This window comes from Phalacrocorax carbo, chromosome Z (genome assembly GCF_963921805.1).
Source record: "Phalacrocorax carbo chromosome Z, bPhaCar2.1, whole genome shotgun sequence".
In the NCBI taxonomy this organism is placed as follows: Eukaryota; Metazoa; Chordata; class Aves; order Suliformes; family Phalacrocoracidae; genus Phalacrocorax; species Phalacrocorax carbo.
Genome location: NC_087548.1, coordinates 3,787,952 through 3,810,521, shown reverse-complemented (window position 1 = coordinate 3,810,521; position 22,570 = coordinate 3,787,952). Strand labels below are relative to the sequence as shown.

General features: G+C 49.6%; 1 protein-coding gene across 5 annotated transcripts in view; it reads left to right on the top strand.

The window, feature by feature from the left end:
- CTIF (cap binding complex dependent translation initiation factor) overlaps positions 1–22,570 on the top strand; it is a 150,374-nt gene that overhangs the window by 114,303 nt on the left and 13,501 nt on the right. For 3 of the 5 annotated variants that reach the window (XM_064438140.1, XM_064438142.1, XM_064438138.1), the window contains exon 10: positions 12,490–12,645. In XM_064438140.1, coding sequence (XP_064294210.1) covers positions 12,490–12,645 — 156 coding nt within the window. Of the gene's footprint in view, positions 1–12,489; positions 12,646–19,838; positions 22,556–22,570 lie in introns of those variants that run through there. The other 2 variants (XM_064438139.1, XM_064438137.1) reach the window with 2 other exon arrangements.

The window sequence follows — 22,570 nt, the reverse complement described above, 5'->3', positions numbered from 1 at the left end:
TCAGTGGAGATGTGAATGTGTTCTGGTGGAAATGAGATGACCACTTCTTGGTGAAGTAAAAAGAGGGGCCAGCAGAACCACTACCATGGACTTCCAGAGGGCAGACTTTGGCCTGTTCAGGGCACTGGTTGGGAGAGTCCCTTGGGAGGAAGCCCTGAAGGGCAAAGGAGTCCAGGAAGGCTGGGCCTTCTTCAAGAAGTCTTGCAGGTGCGGGAGCAGGCTGTCCCCAAGTGCTGCAAGATGAACTAGTGGGGAAGACGACCGGCCTGGCTGAACAGGAAGCTTCTGCTGGAACTCAGGAAAGACAGTTTACCACTTTTGGAAGAAGGGGCAGGCAACTCAAGAAGAGTACAGGGATCTCGTTAGGTCTTGCAGAGAGAAAATTAGGCAAGCAAAAGCCCAGCTAGAACTCAGCCTGGCCACTGCTGTAAGGGATAACAAAAAACGTTTTTACAAATATATTAACAACAAAAAGAGAACCAAAGAAAATCTCCAGCCTCTATTGGTTGGACGAGGAGGGGAACATTGCCACCAAGGATGAGGAAAAGGCTGACGTACTGTCTTCTTTGCCTCAGTCTTTAACAGTCAAACCAGTTATCCCCAGGGTATTCAGCCCCCTGAGCTGGAAGGCAGGGATGAAGAGTGGAATAAACCCCCCATAATCCAGAAGGAAGCAGTTTATGACCTGCTGCTCCACCTGGACACTCACAAGTCTATGGGGCCGGATGGGATCCACCTGAGGGTACTGAGGGAGCTCGCAGAAGAGCTTGCCAAGCCACTCTCCATCATTTATCAGCAGTTCTGGTTAACAGGGAAGGTCCCAGACAACCGGAGGCTTGCTGATGTGACACCCATCTACAAGAAGGGCCGGAAGGAGGATCTGGGAAACTACAGGCCTGTCAGCCTGACCTCGGTACTGGGGAAGATTATAGAGCGATACACCTTGAATGCACTCACCAGGCAAGTGCAGGACAAACAGGGGATGAACCCATGAACCCAGCCAGCATGGGTTCATGAAAGGCAGGTCCTGCCTGACCAACCTGACCTTCTATGACCAGGTGACCTGCCTAGTGGATGAGGGAAAGGCTGTGGATGTTGTCTACCTGGACTTTAGCAAAGCCTTTGATACTGTCTCCCACAGCATCCTCCTACAGAAGCTGGCAGCTCATGGCTTGGATGGGTGTACTCTTCACTGGGTAAAAAACTGGCTGGATGGCCAAGCCCAGAGAGTTGTGGTGAATGGAGCTAAATCCAGTTTGTGGACGGTCACAAACGGGGTTCCCCAGGGCTCACTTTTGAGGCCAGTCTTGTTTAATATCTTTATCAATTATCTGGATGAGGGGATTGAGTGCACCCTCAGTAAGTTTGCAGACAGCACCAAATTGGGCAGGAGTGTTGATCTGCTCAAGGATAGGAAGGCTCTACAGAGGGATCTGGACAGGCTGGATCAATGGGCCGAGGTCAATTCTATGAGGTTTAACGAGGCCAAGTGCTGGGTCCTGCACTTTGGGCACAACAACCCCATGCAACGCTACAGGCTTGGGGAAGAGTGGTTGGAAAGCTGCCTGGCAGAGAAGGACCTGGGGGTGCTGGCTGACAGCCACCTGAACATGAGCCAGCAGTGTGCCCAGGAGGCCAACAAGGAGGCCAACAGCATCCTGGCTTGTATCAGGAATAGTGTGGCCAGCAGGAGCAGGGCAGGGATCGTGCCCCTGTACTCGGCACTGGTGAGGCCACACCTCTAATATTGTGTTCAGCTTTGGGCCCCTCACTATAAGAAGGACATCGAGGTGCTGGAGTTTGTCCAAAGAAGGGCAACGAAGCTGGTAAAGGGTCTGGAGAGCAGGTCTTAGTGAGGAGCAGCTGAGGGAACTGGGGTTGTTTAGTCTGGAGAAGTGGAGGCTGAAGGGAGACCTTATCGCTCTCTACAACTACCTGAAAGGAGGTTGTAATGAAGTGGGCGTTGGCCTCTTCTCCCAAGTTACCAGTGATAGAATGAGAGGAAATGACCTCAAGCTGCATCAGAGGAGGTTTAGATTGGACATTAGGAAAAATTTCTTCACTGCAAGAGTGGTCAGGCATTGGAACAGGCTCCCCAGAGAGGTGGTGGTGTCACCATCCCTGGAGGTATTCAAAAAACATGTAGACGTGGCACTTCAGGGCATGGTTTAGGAGACATTGTGGTGTTGGGTTGATGGTTGGACTTGATGATCCTAGAGGTCTTTTCCAACCTTAATGATTCTATGAGATTTGCTCCAATTCAGCGGTAAGCTCTGCTGACCCGTGGGACACAGTGTCTTCCCAGGACGTGGATACGTCTCAATTCTGATGTTTTCCCCTCCATTAGAGAAAAGAAGGCGGTGATAACAAGAATGCAGAGGATTTCCTTTGGGCTGCCTCTTCCTCTCACTCTGCTTTCTCTGCACTCAGAGCGTCATTAAAGAAGATTTTTGCACCAGGACAAAATGGTGTTTGCTGTTTGTGGTGTGCAAACCATGCTACTTCACCCTCCTGGTCATCTGGCAACTGCTAGGTTAACAGCAACACTTTTCTGTTTGCACATCCATCATTATGCTCCCACCTGGGTGCTTTAAACCTCAACTAAATCAATAATTAACTGCTTGTACCTCTGCAGCCCCTAAGGACCTCAGCTACATCACTGGCTAAAGCTGTGATATGCCCATGTTGGGTGGGTAATTGCTGTTGATCACAGATTTGGAGCCAGATGGAGATGTCATGGTGAGACCAGGGGGCAGGAGGTTCAAGTGACCACCCGCTTGGTCACCTCAGGATGTTTGGAGACACAGGAAGTACCCACAGCTCCTATTGGCTCTGGTTATCAGCTGCCTCAGTTACTCAAACCTGAGGAATTTAAAATTCATGGATGTTCCTAATCCTGGGAGCATCTCCTTTAGAAGGACCAGGAGTTTTCTGACCTTACTTTCCCCTTCCTGCCCAAATCCTTTTGAGAGGAATAAGCACTATTTGTGTCTGTCCGATGGCTGCAAGATCTTTGGTGAGTTGTTCTTGTAGAATTGGTCAGTGGCATTTAATGGAAGTTATATATTGTCTGGTGGTCAGCTGATGGGTGGTAGGTGTCCACAGGGTGGTGGTCACAGTCCTGGTAACCTGGACATTCACCATGCGATGCATTTTGGAGACCTCTGTGATTAGAAACATTCACAGAGCTGTGGCCATCATGAAACCAGGTCCATGCTGAAGGCCACCATTAGGGTTTGCTGCTCTTCCCAAAGTGGCAAAAACACCCCAAGAAGAAGCTAGTGTACATTCATCTGGTGCAGATCCAGCTTGGAGGAAATAGCATAATGAAAGTCTGTGAGAGTGAAATGCCTCATGGCTGGGTGAAGCTAGGACCTTTGCGAAGCTGGGCACAGGGTGTCATCTGTAATTTAAAAGCTTTATCTGCTTTAAATGTCAATAGCTCCTTTGTTGGAGTAATAATAATTGCTGTGATTTGCATGTCTCAGTCACATGCCCCAAAGCACTTTGCAGAGGAAGATGAGTAAATTGTTCCCATTTGCCAGCTGGGAAATCAGGATACAGAGGTGATGGGAGCCCACACAGGACTGGAAATAAATCTCAGTCTCCTGTGCTGCGGTTGCCCAGTCCTGCATGGAAGTTGTTGGCTCAAAGCAGGTTTTCTGTCATCATCTTACTCTGCTTTGTCATATTGTCCCTGGGCTGGCGGTAGCATGGGCTGTGGTGGGATCTCAGTATGGTTTGGTCCTCAGGGAGTATCAGCAGGGTGCAGGCAGAGAGGCCTGGAGTGTTGCTGCAGGTGGTTGGAGGAAGAGCAGAGCCCATGGAAAAGCTGATGGTCCCACCTCGTGTCCCACCCTCTCTGGTGTTTTAGTACAGCAAAGGAGCTTCTGTAGTGGTGTCCATGTGGAGTGAGATGTTCCCAATGAAGCTGTGGGTGGTAGTTCTGCTTCAGAGGTGCTCGGTGAGACCCCGAGCATCCATGGGCAGAGGTGGTCGATCACTTCTTGGTGCTGCCACAGGTTTCTCCAGCACCTCCTGAGCTGCTTCTGATCACCAGTGCTATAAACTACTCATCTTACTGGGTTATGCTCCCCAGAAAGCAAAGCTGCACTCCAGAGCCTCCTCCAAATCAGGACCTAAATACCAGTATTATTTAAATTATAAATGGAATAATACAGCAATGTTAAGTGTGCAAAACATCGTTTATTGGAGCTCTTTCTAGGAGGGAGCAGGTGGAGGGTGTGCTTCTCCAGGAGAGCAACAAGGGATGGATGCTGTCCCAGCCTCTACCTGCCAGCTCCCTCCTCCATCCCATTTTATTTGTCTCAGGCCCTTTCCAAAGAGCCATTTAAGGCTCCAACCTTTTGTAGCACATTGCCAGTAAGATCAAGTATTTAGCACAGCCTCTCTCAGCTTTTTATATAGTGCCTAGCACTGCTATCTAAGCATTATATATTTCTGACTCAGTATTTCCTGCCTTTTTGACGATGACTGAGTAAACAGCAGAGCTTCCAGAGGAAGAGCCCTGTGTTTACAGAGCAACAAACCCAAATGTGTCTTTTATTTTTTTTCCATCAGAAGGTGACGATGCTTAAATTAGCCCTCATTTTTATCCCATGCTAAACTTTTGCCCTCTAGCTTGCTGCTGACAGAGTCAGCCATGAGCCGGTGGGCCCAGATCTGGGGAAAAGTTATTTGGGACTCATCTTTAAAAAAGTGTGGCAAAGTCCCAAGGGATGAATTTTCAGCTGCAGCTGTCTGGGCTGGAGCAATGGCCTAGATCTGATGGCAAAATGCTGCTTCTCATCCTGCTTGACTCTGCTGCCCACCAAAAATGGTAGAGGATGGATTTTCCTCCTCTCCCATGGCCAGTCCTCTTGGCTCTTCTATCTTGGTCCTGCTCTTGGACCAAGAAAGGATAGTATTGCATGAGCTGCATCTACACTGAGATGAGGAGTGGGCTTTCACTTGGTTGCAAGATTGGAGAGCCCCAAGATAAGGACATTTTCTATTTCCATTGCTGGCAGGAGCTTCAGCCAAGCTTGGAAAGGGTCCAGCAGGGGATGTCAGAGGGTGGGCTGAGCCATGGCCCATCTCTATCATGCATGAACACAGGCCACCCCTGACCTACCCATCACACGTGGTGAGGCCCAATGTGATGAACATGCTTAGCCTTCAGGTTTATGCCCCAAACTTGTGCTGTATGAGAATTCTTTAGAGATCCCCTTGGCACCCCCCTGCTTGCCACATGGTTTCCCAATGAACTCTTCTCCCAAACCAGGCGGAGAAGGGAGGCCAATCCTGTTACCTGGTATAAATACATTTTATTTTAAACTATAGGCACTGAAGGAAGTTCATCCAGTAAATGCACCCAGATTATCTACAGGCCGGGGTACCCCCAAATTAGTAATACAATTCATGTTTAAAAATACAGCCAAACTGATGAAAGATAATTTACTTACTGCCTTGATATCACCACCTAAGCATGGGGCAAGCCACTCCACAGATTATTTTTGTATAATTCTGTGAGGCATTTCCAGAGCAAATAAAGTTCACTGGGCAGGGCATTGACCTGGCTGGCTGGTTTCAGTGCTCTTCAGCCTCCTCAAGGCTTCTCATCGGTGCTGTGGAGGTCTGTGGGTCAGGGCACAGCTCCATTGGATGTGCCCTGGGCACGTGGGACATGGATTTTGTTCTCCATTGAGCCATTCTTTGCTGCCAGGAAGCTCTTCACCTCTCCCACATTCTTGGTCTGGCTCATCTGTTTCGGTTGCAAACCCTTTGGAGAAGCAATTAAGTTGCTCTCCACATTCTCCATGCCCGGTGTGATGGGTCGTGGGTCCTGCTGGGAGCATGGCCAATGTGCAGCCAGGTGAATCGCACCTGTAACTCTGTTGACCAAATTACCTAGATAACAGCAGTGGTCTCCTCAAACATGGACACCCCAAGGGAGGTGGGACACCTCTGCACAGGCGGTGTTTGTGTTGGCTTGCCCATTTGCGTGTGCCATGGTACTGGTCAAACCTGCCTGCTGAAAGCCAAATTTAAGGACAAAGCTCCTTGTGCCACCTTCCTGCTGCCCACCGTGACACTGGTGAAGCACTGCCCTGCAGGGACAAAGCAGATGGGTATCTCAGGATGCTTCAGGACAGCCCTGGTGCTGCAAGTCTGGCTACTGTGGAGGTTCAGCTCCTGGCAATTCCAACTTTTGCCTGTAGGCAGGCATGGTTCAAAAAATGTAATTACTACCTCTGGCAAGGTGCTTCTCCTACTTCATTGAAGGAATCAGTATAACCTCCCCTTTTGCAGAGTACATGCAGATGATATCCTTGTGCACCCAGAGAATTGTTCCATGGGTACTGGCAAAATTTGGCCCAGCCTGAGGCTGCAAATGGAGCAAAATTATTCCAACTACGGTATCATGTTCTGGGTCAATATGTTCACGGTGACCTCTGCATCCATCCCATGTTCTGTCCCCCACTCCCATCCTTCATGGGGGTCCATAAAAGTCTGTACAAACCTTTTGGTGATGTAGAGGGGTTGGGAGAGGACCCCAGTCCCTCCTCTTTTGTAAGGGTCATCTTCTTCAGCTGCAAAATTGGGGGCAGAGTGTTCATTGATGTCTCTGCTGGGTGACAGATAAAAAAAAGAGGGTGCTGGGTGGTGGCACCCCTTCCTGTCCAGCTCCCATCCCAGTCCTGATGAGTTTCATTTGGTGTTTGTTTAATGGAAATTTTTTGGTTGGTTGGTTGGTGGGTTGGTTTGATGGGGTTTTTTACAGAAAATATTTTTTTAAAGAGAAAATGTTGAAGAGTCAGTTTTCTCTTTTGCAAGGCTGTGAAGCGGGATGATGTGTTTAAAGCAGGAATGGGAAGGAAGAGAGTTTCCTGCAGTGGTTTTTATTCTTTCATAGAATCATCGAATCATCAAATGGTTTGGGTTGGAAGGGACCTTTCAAGATCATCTAGTCCAACCCCCCTGCAATGAGCAGGGACATCTGCAACTAGATCAGGTTGCTCAGAGCCCCATCCAGCCTGACCTTGAATGTTTCCAGGGATGGGGCATCTACCACCTCTCTGGGGAATCTTGGGCCAGTGTTTCACCACCCTCATAGTAAAAATTTTTTCCTTATATCCAGTCTAAATCTACCCTCCTTTAGTTTAAAACCATCACCCCTTGTCCTGTCACAACAGCCCTTGCTAAAGAGATTGCCCCCATCTTTCCTATAGTCCCCCTTTAAGTACTGAAAGGCCACAATATGGTCTTCCTGCAGCCTTCTCCAGGCTGAACAACCCCAACTCTCACAGCCTTCCTTCATAGGAGAGGTGTTCCAGTCCTCAGATCGTTTTTGTGGCCCTCCTCTGGACCTGCTCCAACAGTCCCATGTCCTTCTTGTGCTGAGGGCCCCAGAGCTGGATGCAGCACTCCAGGTGGGGTCTCACCAGAGCGGAGTAAAGGGACAGAATCACCTCCCTTGCCCTGCTGCCCACGCTTCTGTGGATGCAGCCCAGGATATGGTTGGCCTTCTGGGCTGCAAGCACACATTGTGGGCTCATGTCCAGCTTTTCATCCACCAGTACCCCCAAGTCCTTCTCTGCTCTCAATCCCTCCATCCCCCAGCCTGTATTGATACCAGGGGGCTGCCCCAACCCAGGTGCAGGACCCTGCACTTGGCCTTGTTGAACCTCATGAAGTTCGCATGGGCCCGCCTCTCCAACTTGTCCAGGTCTCTCTGGATGACATCCCATCCTTCCGGTGTGTCAACTGCACCGCTCAGCTTGGTGTCATCTGCAAACTTGCTGAGGGTGCACACGATCCCACTATGTCATTGATGCCGATATTAAACAGTAGTGGTCCCAATATGGACCCTTGAAGGACACCACTTGTCACCGGTCTCCATCTGGACATTGAGCCATTGACCACTACCCTCTGGATGCGACCATCCAGTCAGTTCCTTATCCACCAAACAGTCCACCCATCAAATCCATCTCTCTCCAGTTTAAAGAGAAGGATGCTGTGGGGGACCATGTCAAAGGCCTTACAGAAGTCCAGATAGATGACATCCGTAGCTCTTCCCTTGTCCACTGATGCAGTCACTCCATCACAGAAAGCCACTAGGTTGGTCAGGCAGGACTTGCCCTTGGTGAAGCCATGCTGGCTGCCTCGGATCACCTCCCTATCCTCCATGTGCCTTAGCATAGCTAAGGATCTGTTCCATGATCTTCTCCAGCACAGAGGTGAGGCTGACAGGACGGTAGTTCCCAGGGTCCTCCTTTCTACCCTTTTTAAAGATGGGCACAATGTTTCCCTTCTTCCAGTCCCCAGGGATTTCACCTGACTGCCATGACTTTTCAAATATCATGGATAGTGGCTTAGCAACTACATCAGCCAATTCCCTCAGGACTCTGGGATGCATCTCATCAGGTCCCATAGACTTATGTATGTTCAGGCTCTACAGGTGGTCATGAACCCAATCTTCCCTTACAGTGGGAGGGGCTTTATCCCCCTGGTCTCCATCCTGCAGTCCATCGGCTTGGGAGGGGTGAGGAGAGACATTACCAGTGAAGACTGAGGCAAAAACGTTGAGTACCTCAGCCTTCTCCTCATCTGTTGCTGCTAGGCCACCATTCTTGTTCATTGGGTGGGGTATGCTTTCTTTGACTTTCCTTTCCTGGTTGACATACCTGTAGAAGCCTTTCTTGTTATTCTTTGCATCCCTTGCCAAGTTCAGCTCCAGCCACGCCTTGGCCTTTCCTGACCCCATCCCTACACAACTGGGCAGCATCCCTATATTCTTCCCAGGATACCTGTCCCTGCTTCCACTGCCTGTGCAGTTCCCTCTTGCTCTTTAGTTTGACCAGCATGTTTCGACTCAGCTATGTTGGTCTCTTCCCTTCTTTGCCTGATTTCTTACACCTGGGGACTGAGAGCTCTTGTGCTGTATGGAATGCATTCTTAAAGATCTGCTAGCTCTCTTCTATTCCCTTGCCCCTGAGGACCGTTTCCCAGGGGGTCCTGCTGACTAACTCCTTGAAGAGCTGGAAGTGCTTTCCTAAAATTTAGGGTCTTGACTATACTCCTAGCTTTTCCCGTATCCCTCAGGAGTGTGAACTCCACCAGTGCGTGATCACTGCAGCCCAGGCTGCCTCCAATCTTGATGTCACCAATGAGCTCACGTGCATTGGTGACCATCAGGTCCAGTATTGTATCCCCTCGGGTAGGGCTGTCTATTACCTGGCTCAAGAAGTTATCCTCAACGCATTCTAGGAATCTCCTGGATTGCCTACAGCTTGCCATGCTACTTTTCCAGCAGATGTCAGGGTGGCTTAAGTCCCCCAGTAGGACAAGAGCCTGCGAGCATGAAGCCTCATGGAGCTGGAGGAAGAAGGCTTCGTCAGTAGGCTCCCCTTGATCAGGCAGCCTGAAGCAGACACCAACCACAAGGTTCCCTTTGTTGCCTCTGTCTCTGATTCTTACCCATAAGCTTTCGACCTGCTCATGGTTATTCTTCAGGGACAGCTCTTCACACTGTATTGATTTTTTGATGTAGAGAGCAACGCCTCCTCCCCTCCTTCCTCACCTGTCCCTTCTGAACAGCCTGTAGCCATCAAAAGCCACATCCCAGTCATGGGATTCATCCCACCAAGTCTCAGTAATGGCAACTAGGTCGTAGCTTTCTAGCAGCATGGTAGTTTCCAACTCCTCCTGTTTGTTTCCTATGCTGCGTGCATTAGTGTAGAGGCATTTCATCCGGGCTGTGTCTCCTTATCGGAGCACCCCTTGATACACTTGAGGTGTTTCATGGGAGTTTCCTTGTTGGCTCCTATTACCTCAGGAGCACCCAACTCATCGCCGCAAGACTTCAACTGCGCTGCAGTGCCCCCAGCACGCCCCTGGGCAACAGGTTGAGGACTCATACTAGCAGCCTGTCCCTCTAACCATTGTGTATCGTCCCACAGCTTCTCATAGTGCCAGGGGATGGAGAGTTCTCAGGGCATCAAGGAAGAGCTCCAGGGTTCAAAGGTTGCTTTTTGAACCAGGGCAGGGGTGGCCAGTGGGTGACCTTATGGGTGGGTGAGGCTGGAGGTCCCTGTTGGTGCAGACGAGGGGTACAGGATGCTCTCGCTTGGGTTTTTTTCTAATTTCTTGACTTTTTAATTTTTTTTAATTTCAGGAGGTCATTTCTCTTTGACTTTTTTAAAATTAAAATTCAAGTGAAAACTCCAGAACGAGTAATTTGGTAACCCTGGGGTGATAACCTGAGCTGGCAAATAACTCTCTCCTCCATCACCACCCTGGGACTGGCTGGATAATGAAAGGACGAACTCTGCAAACTCCCCCAGAGAGTCTGAAAAGACCCAACAGGATTTGGCTGCAGGTTGGCTTTGGAGTTGCAGACACAGTTGGGCAATTGCCTTATAGAAATGGGTGTAGAGAGGAATTAGTTATCACTGGTTAATAAGTGCCTCGGTTATTTTACAAGTCTTTTTCCTGCATGTGCAAATGTATTTTTTTTTCCTTTTGCAATGAAACATATAAATAGCTCCTGTCTTGGATATTCTGTGCATACGGTTTTGTCATGAATATAATCATCACACTTTTGCCTGTCTTTCTTTAGCAGCTGCTTTACCTACCTTTGTTTCAAAAGAAAGCTCTCCCATGCACTGTACAGGGCATGAGAGCGAACTTTGGTGTGGTGGCTTTTATATCTCCCTGGATTTGCAGAGTGCAGCTGCAGGTCAGAGCATTCGCAGCAGCAAAGCCAAGAAGGCCAACAGTATCCTGGGCTGCATTAAAAGGAGTGTGGCCACCAGATTGAGAGAGGTTATCCTCCCCCTCTACTCAGCCCTAGTGAGATCACATTTGGAGTGCTGCGTCCAGTTTTGGGCCCCCCAGTTTAAGAAGGATGCGGAACTCCTTGAGCAAGTCCAGCGGAGAGCTACCAAGATGATCAGGGGACTGGAGCATCTCCCTTATGAGGAAAGGCAGAAAGACTTGGGTTTGTTTAGCCTGGAGAAGAGAAGATTGAGAGGGGATTTCATCAATATCTAAATGGTGGGTGTCAGGACGATGGGACTAGGCTCTTTTCATTAGTGCCCAACGACAGGCCAAGGGGCAATGGGCACAAGTTGGAATATAGGAAATTCCACCTCAATATGAAAAAAACTTCTTTCCTGTGCGGGTGACAGAGCAGTGGAACAGGCTGCCCAGGGAGGCTGTGGAGTCTCCTTCCCTGGAGACATTCAAAACCCACCTGGACGTGTTCCTGTGCCCCCTGCTCTAGGTGTCCCTGCTCAAGCAGGGTGGTTGGACAAGGTGATCTCCAGAGGTCCCTTCCAACCCCTGCCATTCTGTGATTCTGTGAAAGCCCTTTGTCTCAGGCAGTAGGAATAAACTAAGATGAAAAAGATATAATTTATTTAGTTGCTGGATTTCAAATGTTGTGCAACCTGCACTGGGAACACACAGTGTTGAGAATGAACTTGTCCTGTTCTTTAATTTTCCCCTACTTAGTGTCTACTAATTTTTAATATCAAGGAAAGGGCACTATGGAGACAGCAAGCAAAGTTGCATGGGACATCTTGCAAGAAGCTCTGCAGCATTGCTGAGAGCCCAGGGAAATCCTCTTGGTGCTGAGAGCGATGCACTCTCTTGTGCCATCCTCTAGAAAGGTTTTTATTTGCTTTTCTGTGTTGCCCCTTGCTCTTTGCCACATGCTCCCAACACACACATCCCTTTTCGTATCCTGCCTTTGGGCAAACCCCTTTTTTTCTTCCCAGCTGGAGGACTGATGGGGAAGCAGGTCTCTCCCTGCACACTTCCACCTGATGTTGCTCCATAAATCACATCATTCAAATAATCCTTGGTCATGGCAATCACCAGCTCAGGAGCAGGGTGACCTTTTAATGCCAAGCCCGGGCTGTCCTGATCTTCTTCTGGTTGGGCAGGGAGCCAGTCTCTGCCATAATTTCATGAGACCCCAGGGAGCAGCCAGGCCATTAGGATGCCCCCGGTTGGACACTGGGTCTGCTGAAGATACTGGAATGAATGGGCTGGGTGGGTCCACCTGGACTATCAAGCCTGGCATGGCCACCAGCATTCATTGCCTTTCCCCTGCATTTCATTTAACCTCTTTGTTGCTGCTTTTATTTGATCTTGGCTGTGCATATGGAAAAGAGTCCCTGTGTTTATCTGAGGGGTAGGGCAGGGCACAGGGGACACCATCTCTAGCACAAGCCATGACAGTTATTGCAGGGGTTGCTACTATTTCTACAGTACCTGCTTTCTGGTGGCTTTGCTGTTTTGAAATTCCAGCCACTCTGCGTTGAGTAATCTCCCCACTGTTACTAAAGAGTCAGTCTGTCTGTCTTCCTCCCCCCACCCTGAGTTTCAATTTCCTCCTAATTCTTTCGCTAGACAGCCGTTGCCTCTCCCATGGCGATGTGGCTTTGCTGATGCAGCCTGTTGTCTCTGTCCCTCTTGCAGAAGGATTTCACCATGCGGGAGGAGTTGCAGCAGCGGGACGTGGAACGCTGGCTGGGGTTCATCACCTTTCTCTGTGAAGTCTTTGGCGCCATGAGGAGCAGCACCGGAGAGCCCTTTCGAGTCCTTGTCTGCCCCATTTATACCTGCCTCAGGGAGGTAAATGCCTTCAGAGTTTGTCCATCTCCACCTGCAGGCCAAGCCGTTGCATTGCAGTGCTGAGGCACCCATGATTCATAGATGTTTGCTTTATGATTCCTAGAGGTTTGCTTTGCCAGGATCAACGCTTCTCACCTCAAAAGTACCTACATCTGCAGGGGTGCTTGGCTTTTCCTCCATATTGTGTTTCTGCTAATTAAAAGCACGTGTTCCAAGCAAGACCCCTTTGTCCAAGGGTTTGCAAAGTCCAACAGTTGGGATTGCAAATCTAACATTTGAGTTTGCACATCCCAGCATTGCGAAACTCCCCACCAAAGGGGCTTAAAAAGCTTCTTAAAAGCAGGTGAAGCCACCTGAATAGATGAGACAGACTGAGGGGAGGGAAGAGGGGGAGAGGTGAGGTCCCATATGTCCTTACTTCCCACCTAGTGCAGCAGAAACCCAGCCCTGCCACCGGGGTTGGGACATTTCAGAACCTGAGCTCCTGATGGGCTCATTTCAGAATTTGCGGGAGTGGCAGAAACCTCGGTGAGGACAAATAGGAAAGGCAACTCAAGTGTTAATGTTCAATCGAGCAGGAGAGGGCTTTCTCCCATCCTGTTTTAAAGCTGGCTTTGTCTCCTGCTGTCTGCAGAAGACTTCCTCAGAAAAATCTGCCTCGTTGCCCAGGGTTGGAGCTGTGAATCTCAAATTGTCAGTAGCGCTTTTGTCGGGCCATAAATAACTCACTGAAAAATAAGTACTCCGCTAGACCTTGGGCAAGGGAAGGATGAAGAAACTGCCAGCGATTACTTTTTTACATGCATGGGAACTTTTCTCTGACTGCAAACACATCATAAACATTTTGTCTTCACAGTAATATTGTGGGTAGGGTTCACAGACGGTTCCTGTAGCAGTGAGAAAGAGTCCGGGCATCATGATGAGGCACACATATCCAGAGGAGGAGGTGGGATAGGGATGCTAAGAATAGCCTAACTTCTCAAAAATCTCTGCCCACAGCAGTATGTGTCACCTTATGGGGAATATCTTGGCATCTAGCAAAGTCCCTGTTCCCCTCTGCTTCCCATCACAGTCGTGACACAATCCAGCCCTGATTCTGCCAGGATTTTTCCCTGCCCACTCCTTTCTGCCCTTGCCATGCTGTCAGTCCCTCTTGTCACCTTGCTGGTATGTGGGGACATGGTGGCAATCTAGAGGTGCGCAGAAGGACATGAATTTCATGTATCAGGGATATATTTTGCTACAGGTCAGCTCCATGAAAAGCCTTTACTAATTATATCAAGATGTCATGCATAAATTTGCTTCTTAAAAATACATCTCTCCGTTCCTTAGCAGGACAGCTGTCCCTGTGTTGTTTGTCAGAGAAGATGACTCAGCTTAGTTGACATGGGTGAGCCTGAGTCTTCCAGCTCTCCCGCCCCAAAATGGTTGATCTGCGAATGCTTGTTCTGTAGGGTTGTGACCTTGACCCACGCCATTCCTCTTCCATGGCTCTGGAATGGGTTTTCATCTTGCCACCATTTTTTGCCACCATCAGCTAATCCTGATGCACAGGGCCAGCTCAGGAGAACAGGACCACCTATTTATCAGCAGTGATAGGTACCTGGCTCCGAGGTGGTTGCCAGAGCCAAAGCCAGGCTGTAGATGCAGCCGAGGAGGTGGTGGTGAACTCTTCCAGCTGCACCCAGGAGACAACAAGGATATTTGCACAGGCTGACCCTGCCAGGTGCTCCGTGATATGGTGGAGACTCCCTAATCGTGCAGAGTGCTCATCCCCTGGTGAGTGTCATGAAGCACATGGGCTGGTGTCCCAGGGCAGGAGGGGATATCACCATAGCCTATAAGGTTTGGGACCTCCACTTGCCTTGGGACAAGTTCAGAAGGTGTAATAGAACTCATCATGGGGTTTTCCCCCTTCCTGCTGATCAGCACATACATCCCCGTGTACAGTTTCAGCCCCTTGCTCCTAACTCCTTCCCCCTTGGGCATCCCCCAGCAAAGCCCCTCTGTGTTGCCCACAATCATGCTTAGCTCCCTCTGCTTCCATCCACCCATCCTTTGGCAATGAATCACTACCAGAAGCGAGATAACATCTCTCTCTCTCTGCCTGTCCTTTCAGCTCTGCTTTTTAGTTCTGTCTTTTTTTTTTTCCTTTTTTCCTTTTTCCCTTTTCCTTTATAGCTTTGGCAGACTCAGCGAAAGGTCAGCGAGGGAGAGAGCAAGAGGAAGGGGAAATTTGCCTGATGACTGAGGCAGGAATGTCTCTTCCCTTCCCCCTGCAAAGCTTCCTCTCTCCAGCTCCTTTCCTTTCCCCCCAAATAAAAGCTTATTAACACCATCTTTAGTTGTGGAGCTGGACCGGGTGGAAGGAAGTGAGGATGGCAGCAAGGACATAGGTGCTGGGTGTCCCAGTGAGGAGGAGCTGGGGATGTGGCTGGGGCGTCGAGTGGCAATGCCAGTGTTATTTATTGAGTGATGTGGATGGATTGGTTTTGTGGGCTGAGAAAAAAAATCAAAAGAGAAGTTCATTTCAGGAGAGGCTAGAGTGATAAATGCTGGGGTTTGCTGGTTAATTGAACCAGCATTCGTCACTGTCCTTGGGGAAGCAGGCAGACCACTGCATTTTGATGTCAGCCACAGGAACGGGTGTTTAATCACGACAAAGGAAATTTGGGTCAGAGCTGCTGCCTCGCCCGGGCAGTGTTTCGGGAGCCAAGGGAGTGGCTGTGCCCCTTGGCTCAAACCTGGTCCATGCTGAGCCCCCATCCTAGGGTACCATGCTGCATCCTCCTCTGCACCCATCGCCTGAGCTGCCTGCTGGAAAACAGGGTTGGGGAGAAGGAAGGATCTACCACCGTGTCTGACATGGTGACTGCCTCTCCCAGGAGCTGGATCTCCAAAGAATCAAAATGTTTAATTTCCAGAACCATTCTGAGGGCTTGAGGTGAGATTTGTGCACAACAAGGTCTAGTGGGGTCAACATTGGCATTTTAGGCAAAGAGATGATTTGCCAAGAAAAGTAAAAGGTGGGTCCAGCTCTCATTAAAATGGTTTGATGGAGCATGGTGAATTTGGGTGGTGCTTTAGATCGAAACACGTTTTTCTGCTTGGAATAGTGTGTAGTTTAAGTTGGAGAAGGGAAATGGGATGCCCAAGCCCAGCCCAAAGATCAGCATTGAAGCTGGTCATGGATAGGGAGGGATTTTTACAGTGAACAGAGGAGAGCCCCTTTGCAATGAGAACCAGAAGGCTATTGCAGCCATCAAATCTGAGGAGCTTGGGAAAAGAATAACAAAGCAGACAAGTTAGAAAGAGCGAGCTTTCCTCCTATTCTTCCCTTGGAGCTTTGGGGAATCAAGGGCGAGCTGGAAGAGGGCATTTTTCCCAGGGAGAGGCTTTCCCTGGGGATGGTTGTGCTGCAGCCAGGGCACCACAGGCTTGGCCCTTCCTTGCTTCTGGCCCTGGCTGTCCTCACATGGGACCAATGGTGGCATCTTCCAAGATCATGTTCTCCCATGAGTCTTTTATCTGGCTCGATGAAAACACTTTCAGCAGTTTTAGGAAGTTGTCCTGGCTCCTGCACTTCATGGTCTAGGCAAGAGGGATGGCCCACTGTCATCTCCCAGCCCAAGGGACTTTGGTTCTTCCAGCCAGGCCGTATTTCTTCTTTTCTGTGGCCTTCGTCCAAGATTTCAGCAAAATGTAGAAAATAGGTTAAGACCAGGGACCAGCAAATGTCAGCTGAACCATCAGTGGGGCAGGAGCACTCTAGAGCCCTGTGCGTGGTGCAACAAGTGCCCCATGGCTACTGAAGGCATAGAGATAATAAATAATATTATTTGCCATCTATTGTTCACTGATTATCACCACTTTTTCCTTTCCTACCCTTTTCCTAAGCATGGTTGGAGCTGGCTAGTTTTCATCTAGCTCTGTGCTGCCCATGGCTGCATGTGTGTCAATGGGGTTGGCATGGGCCAGCCCAGCTCACTGCCCTCCCGCCTTCATCCCCTGGTGCAGCTGGGGAGGAGAAGCATTAGGACTGGGTCCTGAGGGACCTGGCCCAGCTCTTGGTGATGGCTGAGTTCTGCAGGGAAGGAAGGATTGTAGACAGCTTGGAGCCACGGTCATGCTCTGCAGAAGCTGGGACAAATGAGTAGTGTTGGGAGCTTTGGCTCCTCGTGTCTCAATCTTATCCTCAGCGGATGTTGTTGGGACGCCAACCCAAGAGATGTCTCTAGGCCTGGGAGCTGCCACCTTCCTGCCAGCCCTCTGACAGGAGGAGCTGCTTCCAGCCAAGGTAGTTGGTGTTGAGTGCTGCTTTGGATGCATTTGTTTATTCTTATGATGCCATTCAGCAGTCAGACCTGGCTTTACAGCCAGGTAACCTGAGCAGTTGCCTAAGGCAGCAGAGTGAGGAAGTGGAAAAACTGGCTTGCAGGACCTAAAGCTTGAGAAAATGCCAGGTATGTCACTGTGGTCCCCTCAAGGCACCTTGCCGATTGGGGTTCCCAATCGGCAAGCAACACAGGGTGGGCTCTGCCCCCCTCACCCCCCATAATAACCCTATACCACCCCTTACCCATGCCCCTGTGCTCTTCTCCTGTTCAGGGCTTGTTTCTTGTTGAATGTTTAAGGTTCCTCTTGACTCCTTCCTCCAGCCCACTGAGGTCCCTCTGGATGGCAGCTCCTCGAGTACATTGAGTGGTCCCTCCAACTTGGTGTCATCTACAAACTTCACAAGAGTGTGCTCCTCACCTCCTCCAGGTCATGGATAAGGATGCTAATCAGGGCAGGTCCTGGGATAAATGCCTCAGTACTCCTCATCACTGGCCCCTAGGCAGAGTTCAGTTGTAACCCAGTAGCTACAACCCTCTGAGCCCAACTGTCCAAACAGTTTTTTACCCATCTGGTTGTCCACACATGATGTCCTAGCTTGTATACAAGGGGACTGGATTCCAGGGTTGACAGGGAGCAGCCTTGCTGTGGCACCGTCCCGCTCTCAACACCCACGGGCGCATCAGACAGGGCTGTTGGGGCAGGTTCAGAGCAAACTCTGGGAAGCAGCTTGTCACAGAGTGACTAATTAAACTGCAAAACTTCTTCATGCAGCAGGCTGTGGGTGCAGGACAAATTCACGGCGGTCCTGCCAGCTTGAGGGGGTTATTGCTGCTGGGGCTGGGTGGGTACCCTGGGGGTATGACCCTGAGCATCACCACCCATAAGGGAGCTGTGGGCATTGACTTGACCCAAGACTGATGCTTTTGTGCCAACCCTGGGGACTGGGGGCAGCGCCCAGGAGCGGTGAATCAGCCCCACAGAGGCAGCAGGGAGCAGACCTGGCAGGCTGGCAGCAGGCAGGACAGTTGCTCCTCTGCAGGAGTTGTCTCCTACCTCCAGTCTGGTTGGCAGAGACAGTCCCATTTCAGTATCGCTTAAAATCTTGGCACGCTCCCATCACTTCCCTGCCTTGGTACACGCTGCTAACTGAAAGCCTCAGGGTGGTGGTGCAGGGAGGATAAATACTCCCCGTCTAATTGCTTTTCCCCACGTCCGAGTCTGCGGTGCAGCATGTAGATGGGTATCCACTCCCCTCCCTTCTCTTAGTGCCTGTTATCTCCTGGGGCCATGCTGTGTAATTTAGCAAAATAGTTTAACACGGTAATTGATGTCTGAACTTCAAGAGGGCACTGCCTTTTCACTGTCTCCTTCAGAGGAAGAGAGAGGAAAACCTTCCCAGCTGCAGTCAGATGAGCGAGGAGGGTGGTGCTGTTTGGAAAAGAAGATTGTATCTTTTAACGTGTTGGGTTTGGGTTTTTTTTTAAATCACTCTCACTTTTTAAAAAGCATCAACCTTTTGAGTCAAAAAAGGGTCTTTGACAGTATAATGAGATGCCAGGATTTTTAAGATTATTCTCCTAGTCAAAGAATGAGACAGAAATTTTCCTTTATCAAATGAGCAAAGGCACCAAGGGGGCCAGATCCTGACCCTGTGCCACCCTTCCACCCAGGTAGCTCCATGAGGCCAGATCTGACTGGAGAAAATAAGTCCTCTGGGAAGAAGGGGACTTATTTCCTCATAAAAGTCCCCTTCTGGTCCTCCCATCTGGTTCTGCAAAAATCAGTGGTTTCATCTCCAGTCTGGCAGGACTGGGACAAACTGGGAAGTGGTTTGTAGGGGGAAAGGATGGAGAACGGATGAGGGATGCAGGCATGGGAGGGAAGGGATTCCAGGGAAGGAGGGAGAAAGAGGAAACTGGGGGTCAGGGACATGGGAAGGGAAGAGAAATGGGGAGAGCAAACAAGTGGGGAAATGTCATGGGATCCAGAAGAGAAGGACTGAAGACCTGGAATTGCTGGGAGAAAAGTCTGGGGTACACTGATGTGGACCTTCAGAGATGTGGCAGGAGGTAGCATGCAGGAGCAGAGGTCTGCAAATAGAAGAGACAAGCACGTGTCTGTCTCTAGGACCACACTCCTGGCAGGGATGGATGTCCCTGTGCCTCCGTGCCTGGTGTGCAACGAATAAATAAATAGCCATGCAAAGAGCTCACACACACACAGACACCCCACCCCCCCCCATAGCTGCACTGGCAAAAACCCTCCTGTGAATGTAGCTTGTATGGGGAAAAAAAAAGATCCCTTTAATCAGCATCATTTTGGTCAAAGGTTAGAGTTAAGGTGAAGGAGATCGGGTGTTATTTGGGAGCAGATGAGGACAGACCAAAACAAGGCAGGCTGCATGATGCCTTTGAGCCCAGCTGCTCTGTTGAGTATTTTATGTGCAGTAACATATTTTTGGAAAGCTACGGGACTTGTTTAGTCTCAGCATTAAAACCGTAATGGCATATTTCAAATAGGGGAGGGGAAGTGCAACCCTTGTTTCTCTGGGACCCATGGAGAAGGTAGAGGAAGCAATTAGGGCAGATAAAGAAATGAAGCTAGATACCATCTCACAGGATGGTCCCTCCTCCTTGTGTGGCTTTGATTTTCTCCTTCGCCCTCCATACCAGGCGTTGTTAGTTTCCAAAAACCCTTTCAATGGGATGTAAGCACAACTATTTGCATCTGCCATGCACTCTCTCCCTCCGCAGAGCCAGGAAAGTGGAGAGCGTCTGGTGAGCCAAGGCGGAGCCAGTCGCAATCAAGCACGATGGTCTCGCCACTGTTTCTTTCCATGTTTTGTGTTTCCCCAGGACCCTTGGGATGAGATCACATCCTCCTCTCCCAGGGTTGTTATGTCTTCAGCCGGGCAGGATGAAGGTGGCCATCTGGGTGGCTCAGTCTCCCTGTGTGCACAGACTGGGTGGCTCTGTCCATCTGTCTCATCCACTTTCAGAAAATGGGACACACTTCCGAGTAAGAAACCTATCCCACAAAGAACACCTTTGGGATGTATTTTGAGACACTGGAAAGATCTGGGAGGTGATCCTTTGACTCGGAAACAATTAATTGAATATTTCAATCATTGGTGGCCAATGTATCAATTGGAAAGTGGGGAGAAATGGCCAGGCTACTGGCAATATAATACCATCTTGCAATTAATGTTGTTTTGTAAAAAGGGACGGTAAATGGTAAATTCTCCCAAGAGACTAGTGGGTGTGATTTGCACTGCTACTGTTGGATTGCAATTGTTGGTTGATGAGTGACCAGATTTTCTTCATCGTCTCCAGTGATTACCTCTTAATGGTTTCCACCTTCACAGGAATCCCTTCTGCTGTTCCAGATCCAGGAAGAGAGAGTCATGTTTCATTGTTTCCCTTGTCTACAGCGGAAATAAGTAGGAGTTTCCCACAACTGGGTACAGGGTTTTGTTCCTCTGGCCTTAATTCAGTTTGCTGTTAAGTATCTCTGAGTTCCTCAGGAGCCTGACAAGGAGGATAACCAACATTTTGGTTTACTCCTCACAATAAACAAACTAATCTCTTCATACCATCCTTCCAGGGAGTCCTGGTTGGGTAATAGAAGAACAGAAGTCTCCTCCTCAGCTGAGAGTAGCACATCACTGTAAAAGGAGTAGGTGCCACCAAAAAAAACTTCTTCAAGTTGCCCAAAATACATTAGGGAAAGTGCCTTCTATGGACTCAGCTCTCAACGCAGCCATGCTGACGCGAGCAGCTTCAGCCTAGAGCTCCTTCCCCCCGTGCCACCTCCTCTGGGCAGCTGCTGTGGGACCAGCAGTGACCCAACGGAGCAGCATGAGTTGCTGTCAGTATGTTCTCACCCAGGCTGAGACCAGGCCAGCCAAGTCAGGGAACTGGGAAGAGGGACCCCTCCATAAGACACATGGGCTGGTGGTACCTTGTGCATCTTCAATGGGCTTGAAGACTTCACCAGATCCCCAGAGAGGCATGAACAGAAGGCCATGCAGAGAGAAGCACCATCACTAATGGATGCAGCCTGATGCAACCTGCCTCTTCCAGCTCAACAGGCTTTTCGGAGCCCAACAAATAATGTTTTGGAGCACGGCAGAGCCTGTGCCTCGCGCAGAGATTAGCACAGGCAGCTCCATAAGGGAAAGGTTTTCCCTAAAAATTTGTGTTTGGGCAACCTCAGCATCAAATGGGTGAGCAGAGAAGATGCCACTTATGCCTGTGGACTTCTAAAGGGCTTCTTTTTCCAAGTGCTCACTTGTTTCTTCTCTAGCGAAAGGTCTCACCTGACTTCCCTAGCTCACAGGGTATGCCCAGAGAGGGACTCGATACCCCTTTAGAGAGGGCAGCACTGGTACAGCTTGTTGGTGGGAGCAGGATCAGCCCAGCTGTCCTGATGTCCTGGGTCGAGGAGCTAATACTTCTACTGGGAGCAGATTGTAGAAATCCTGAAACTGGCCTTGCTGGTGGAGTGTTTTGTAATTACTCATCCCCACACCCTCATTTGTACTTTGCATTTTCCCCAGTTTTCACCACCCTCTGCCTTGTGACAATAAGAAAAGTGGAGCTGTAGCAATTGCTTGTAGCTCAGGGAAGTGCGTGACTCTCCCCATGCAGAGCAGCTGAGCAGTCCCATGGATCTTATCTCAAGCATCTTCCTTAAAGGCTTGCAACAGTAGGTCAATAAGGGGCTGCTAGAGAAGCTGAAAATTGCTATTGATGCCTTTCTGTGGAGAGCCTGTGAAGTGCAGCAGAACTGGCTTGTGCTCCCAGGAGGACCCATCTAGCAGACTGTGGGGCTTCCAGGAGGTTTTTGGGGAAGGAATTCCCCAACTGTGATCCATTAGACCACCAAGAGTGCCTGCAGAGCTGTGTCAGCAGGACTGTGCACCCTGCGCCTTAGCAGTGTTCCCGGTTGTAGGGAATGATCATAGAACCATAGAATCATCAGTTTGGGTTGGAAGGGACCTTTCAAGGTCAACCCCCCCCACCGCAGTGAGCAGGGACATCTTCAACTACATCAGGTTGCTCAAAGCCCGTCCAACCTGACCTTGAATATTTCCAGGGATGGGGCATCGACCACCTCTTTGGGCAACCTGGGCTAGTGTTTCACCACCCTCATCATAAAAAATTTCTTCCTTATATCTAGTCTGAATCTCCTCTCTTTTAGTTTAAAACCGTTACCCCTTGTTCTATTGCAACAGACCCTACTAAAAAGTCTATCCCTGTCTTTCTTATAAGCCCCCTTAGCCCTTATCAGGGTCTCCGTGATGATCCTGACTGCAGAGCTGGAACAAATCCATCTTGTTGAGGACACAAGTCCACTGTGGCCCTTCCCAAGGGCTTCTCTGGTTAAAAACAGGACTGGGAAGCACCACCTCCTCTACACCCTTTCAAGTACAGTATGTTCATTCTACTTAAGCTCTGAGTGCCTCAAGTAGCTGGTTTTTTCCTTCTTCCTAATCAAAAAGTATCCCTGTTTTCACCCGTTGCCTCATTTTACACCAGTGAGCTGGTTGCTACACCTGGATAATGTGTTTGCAACATGTTGGTTC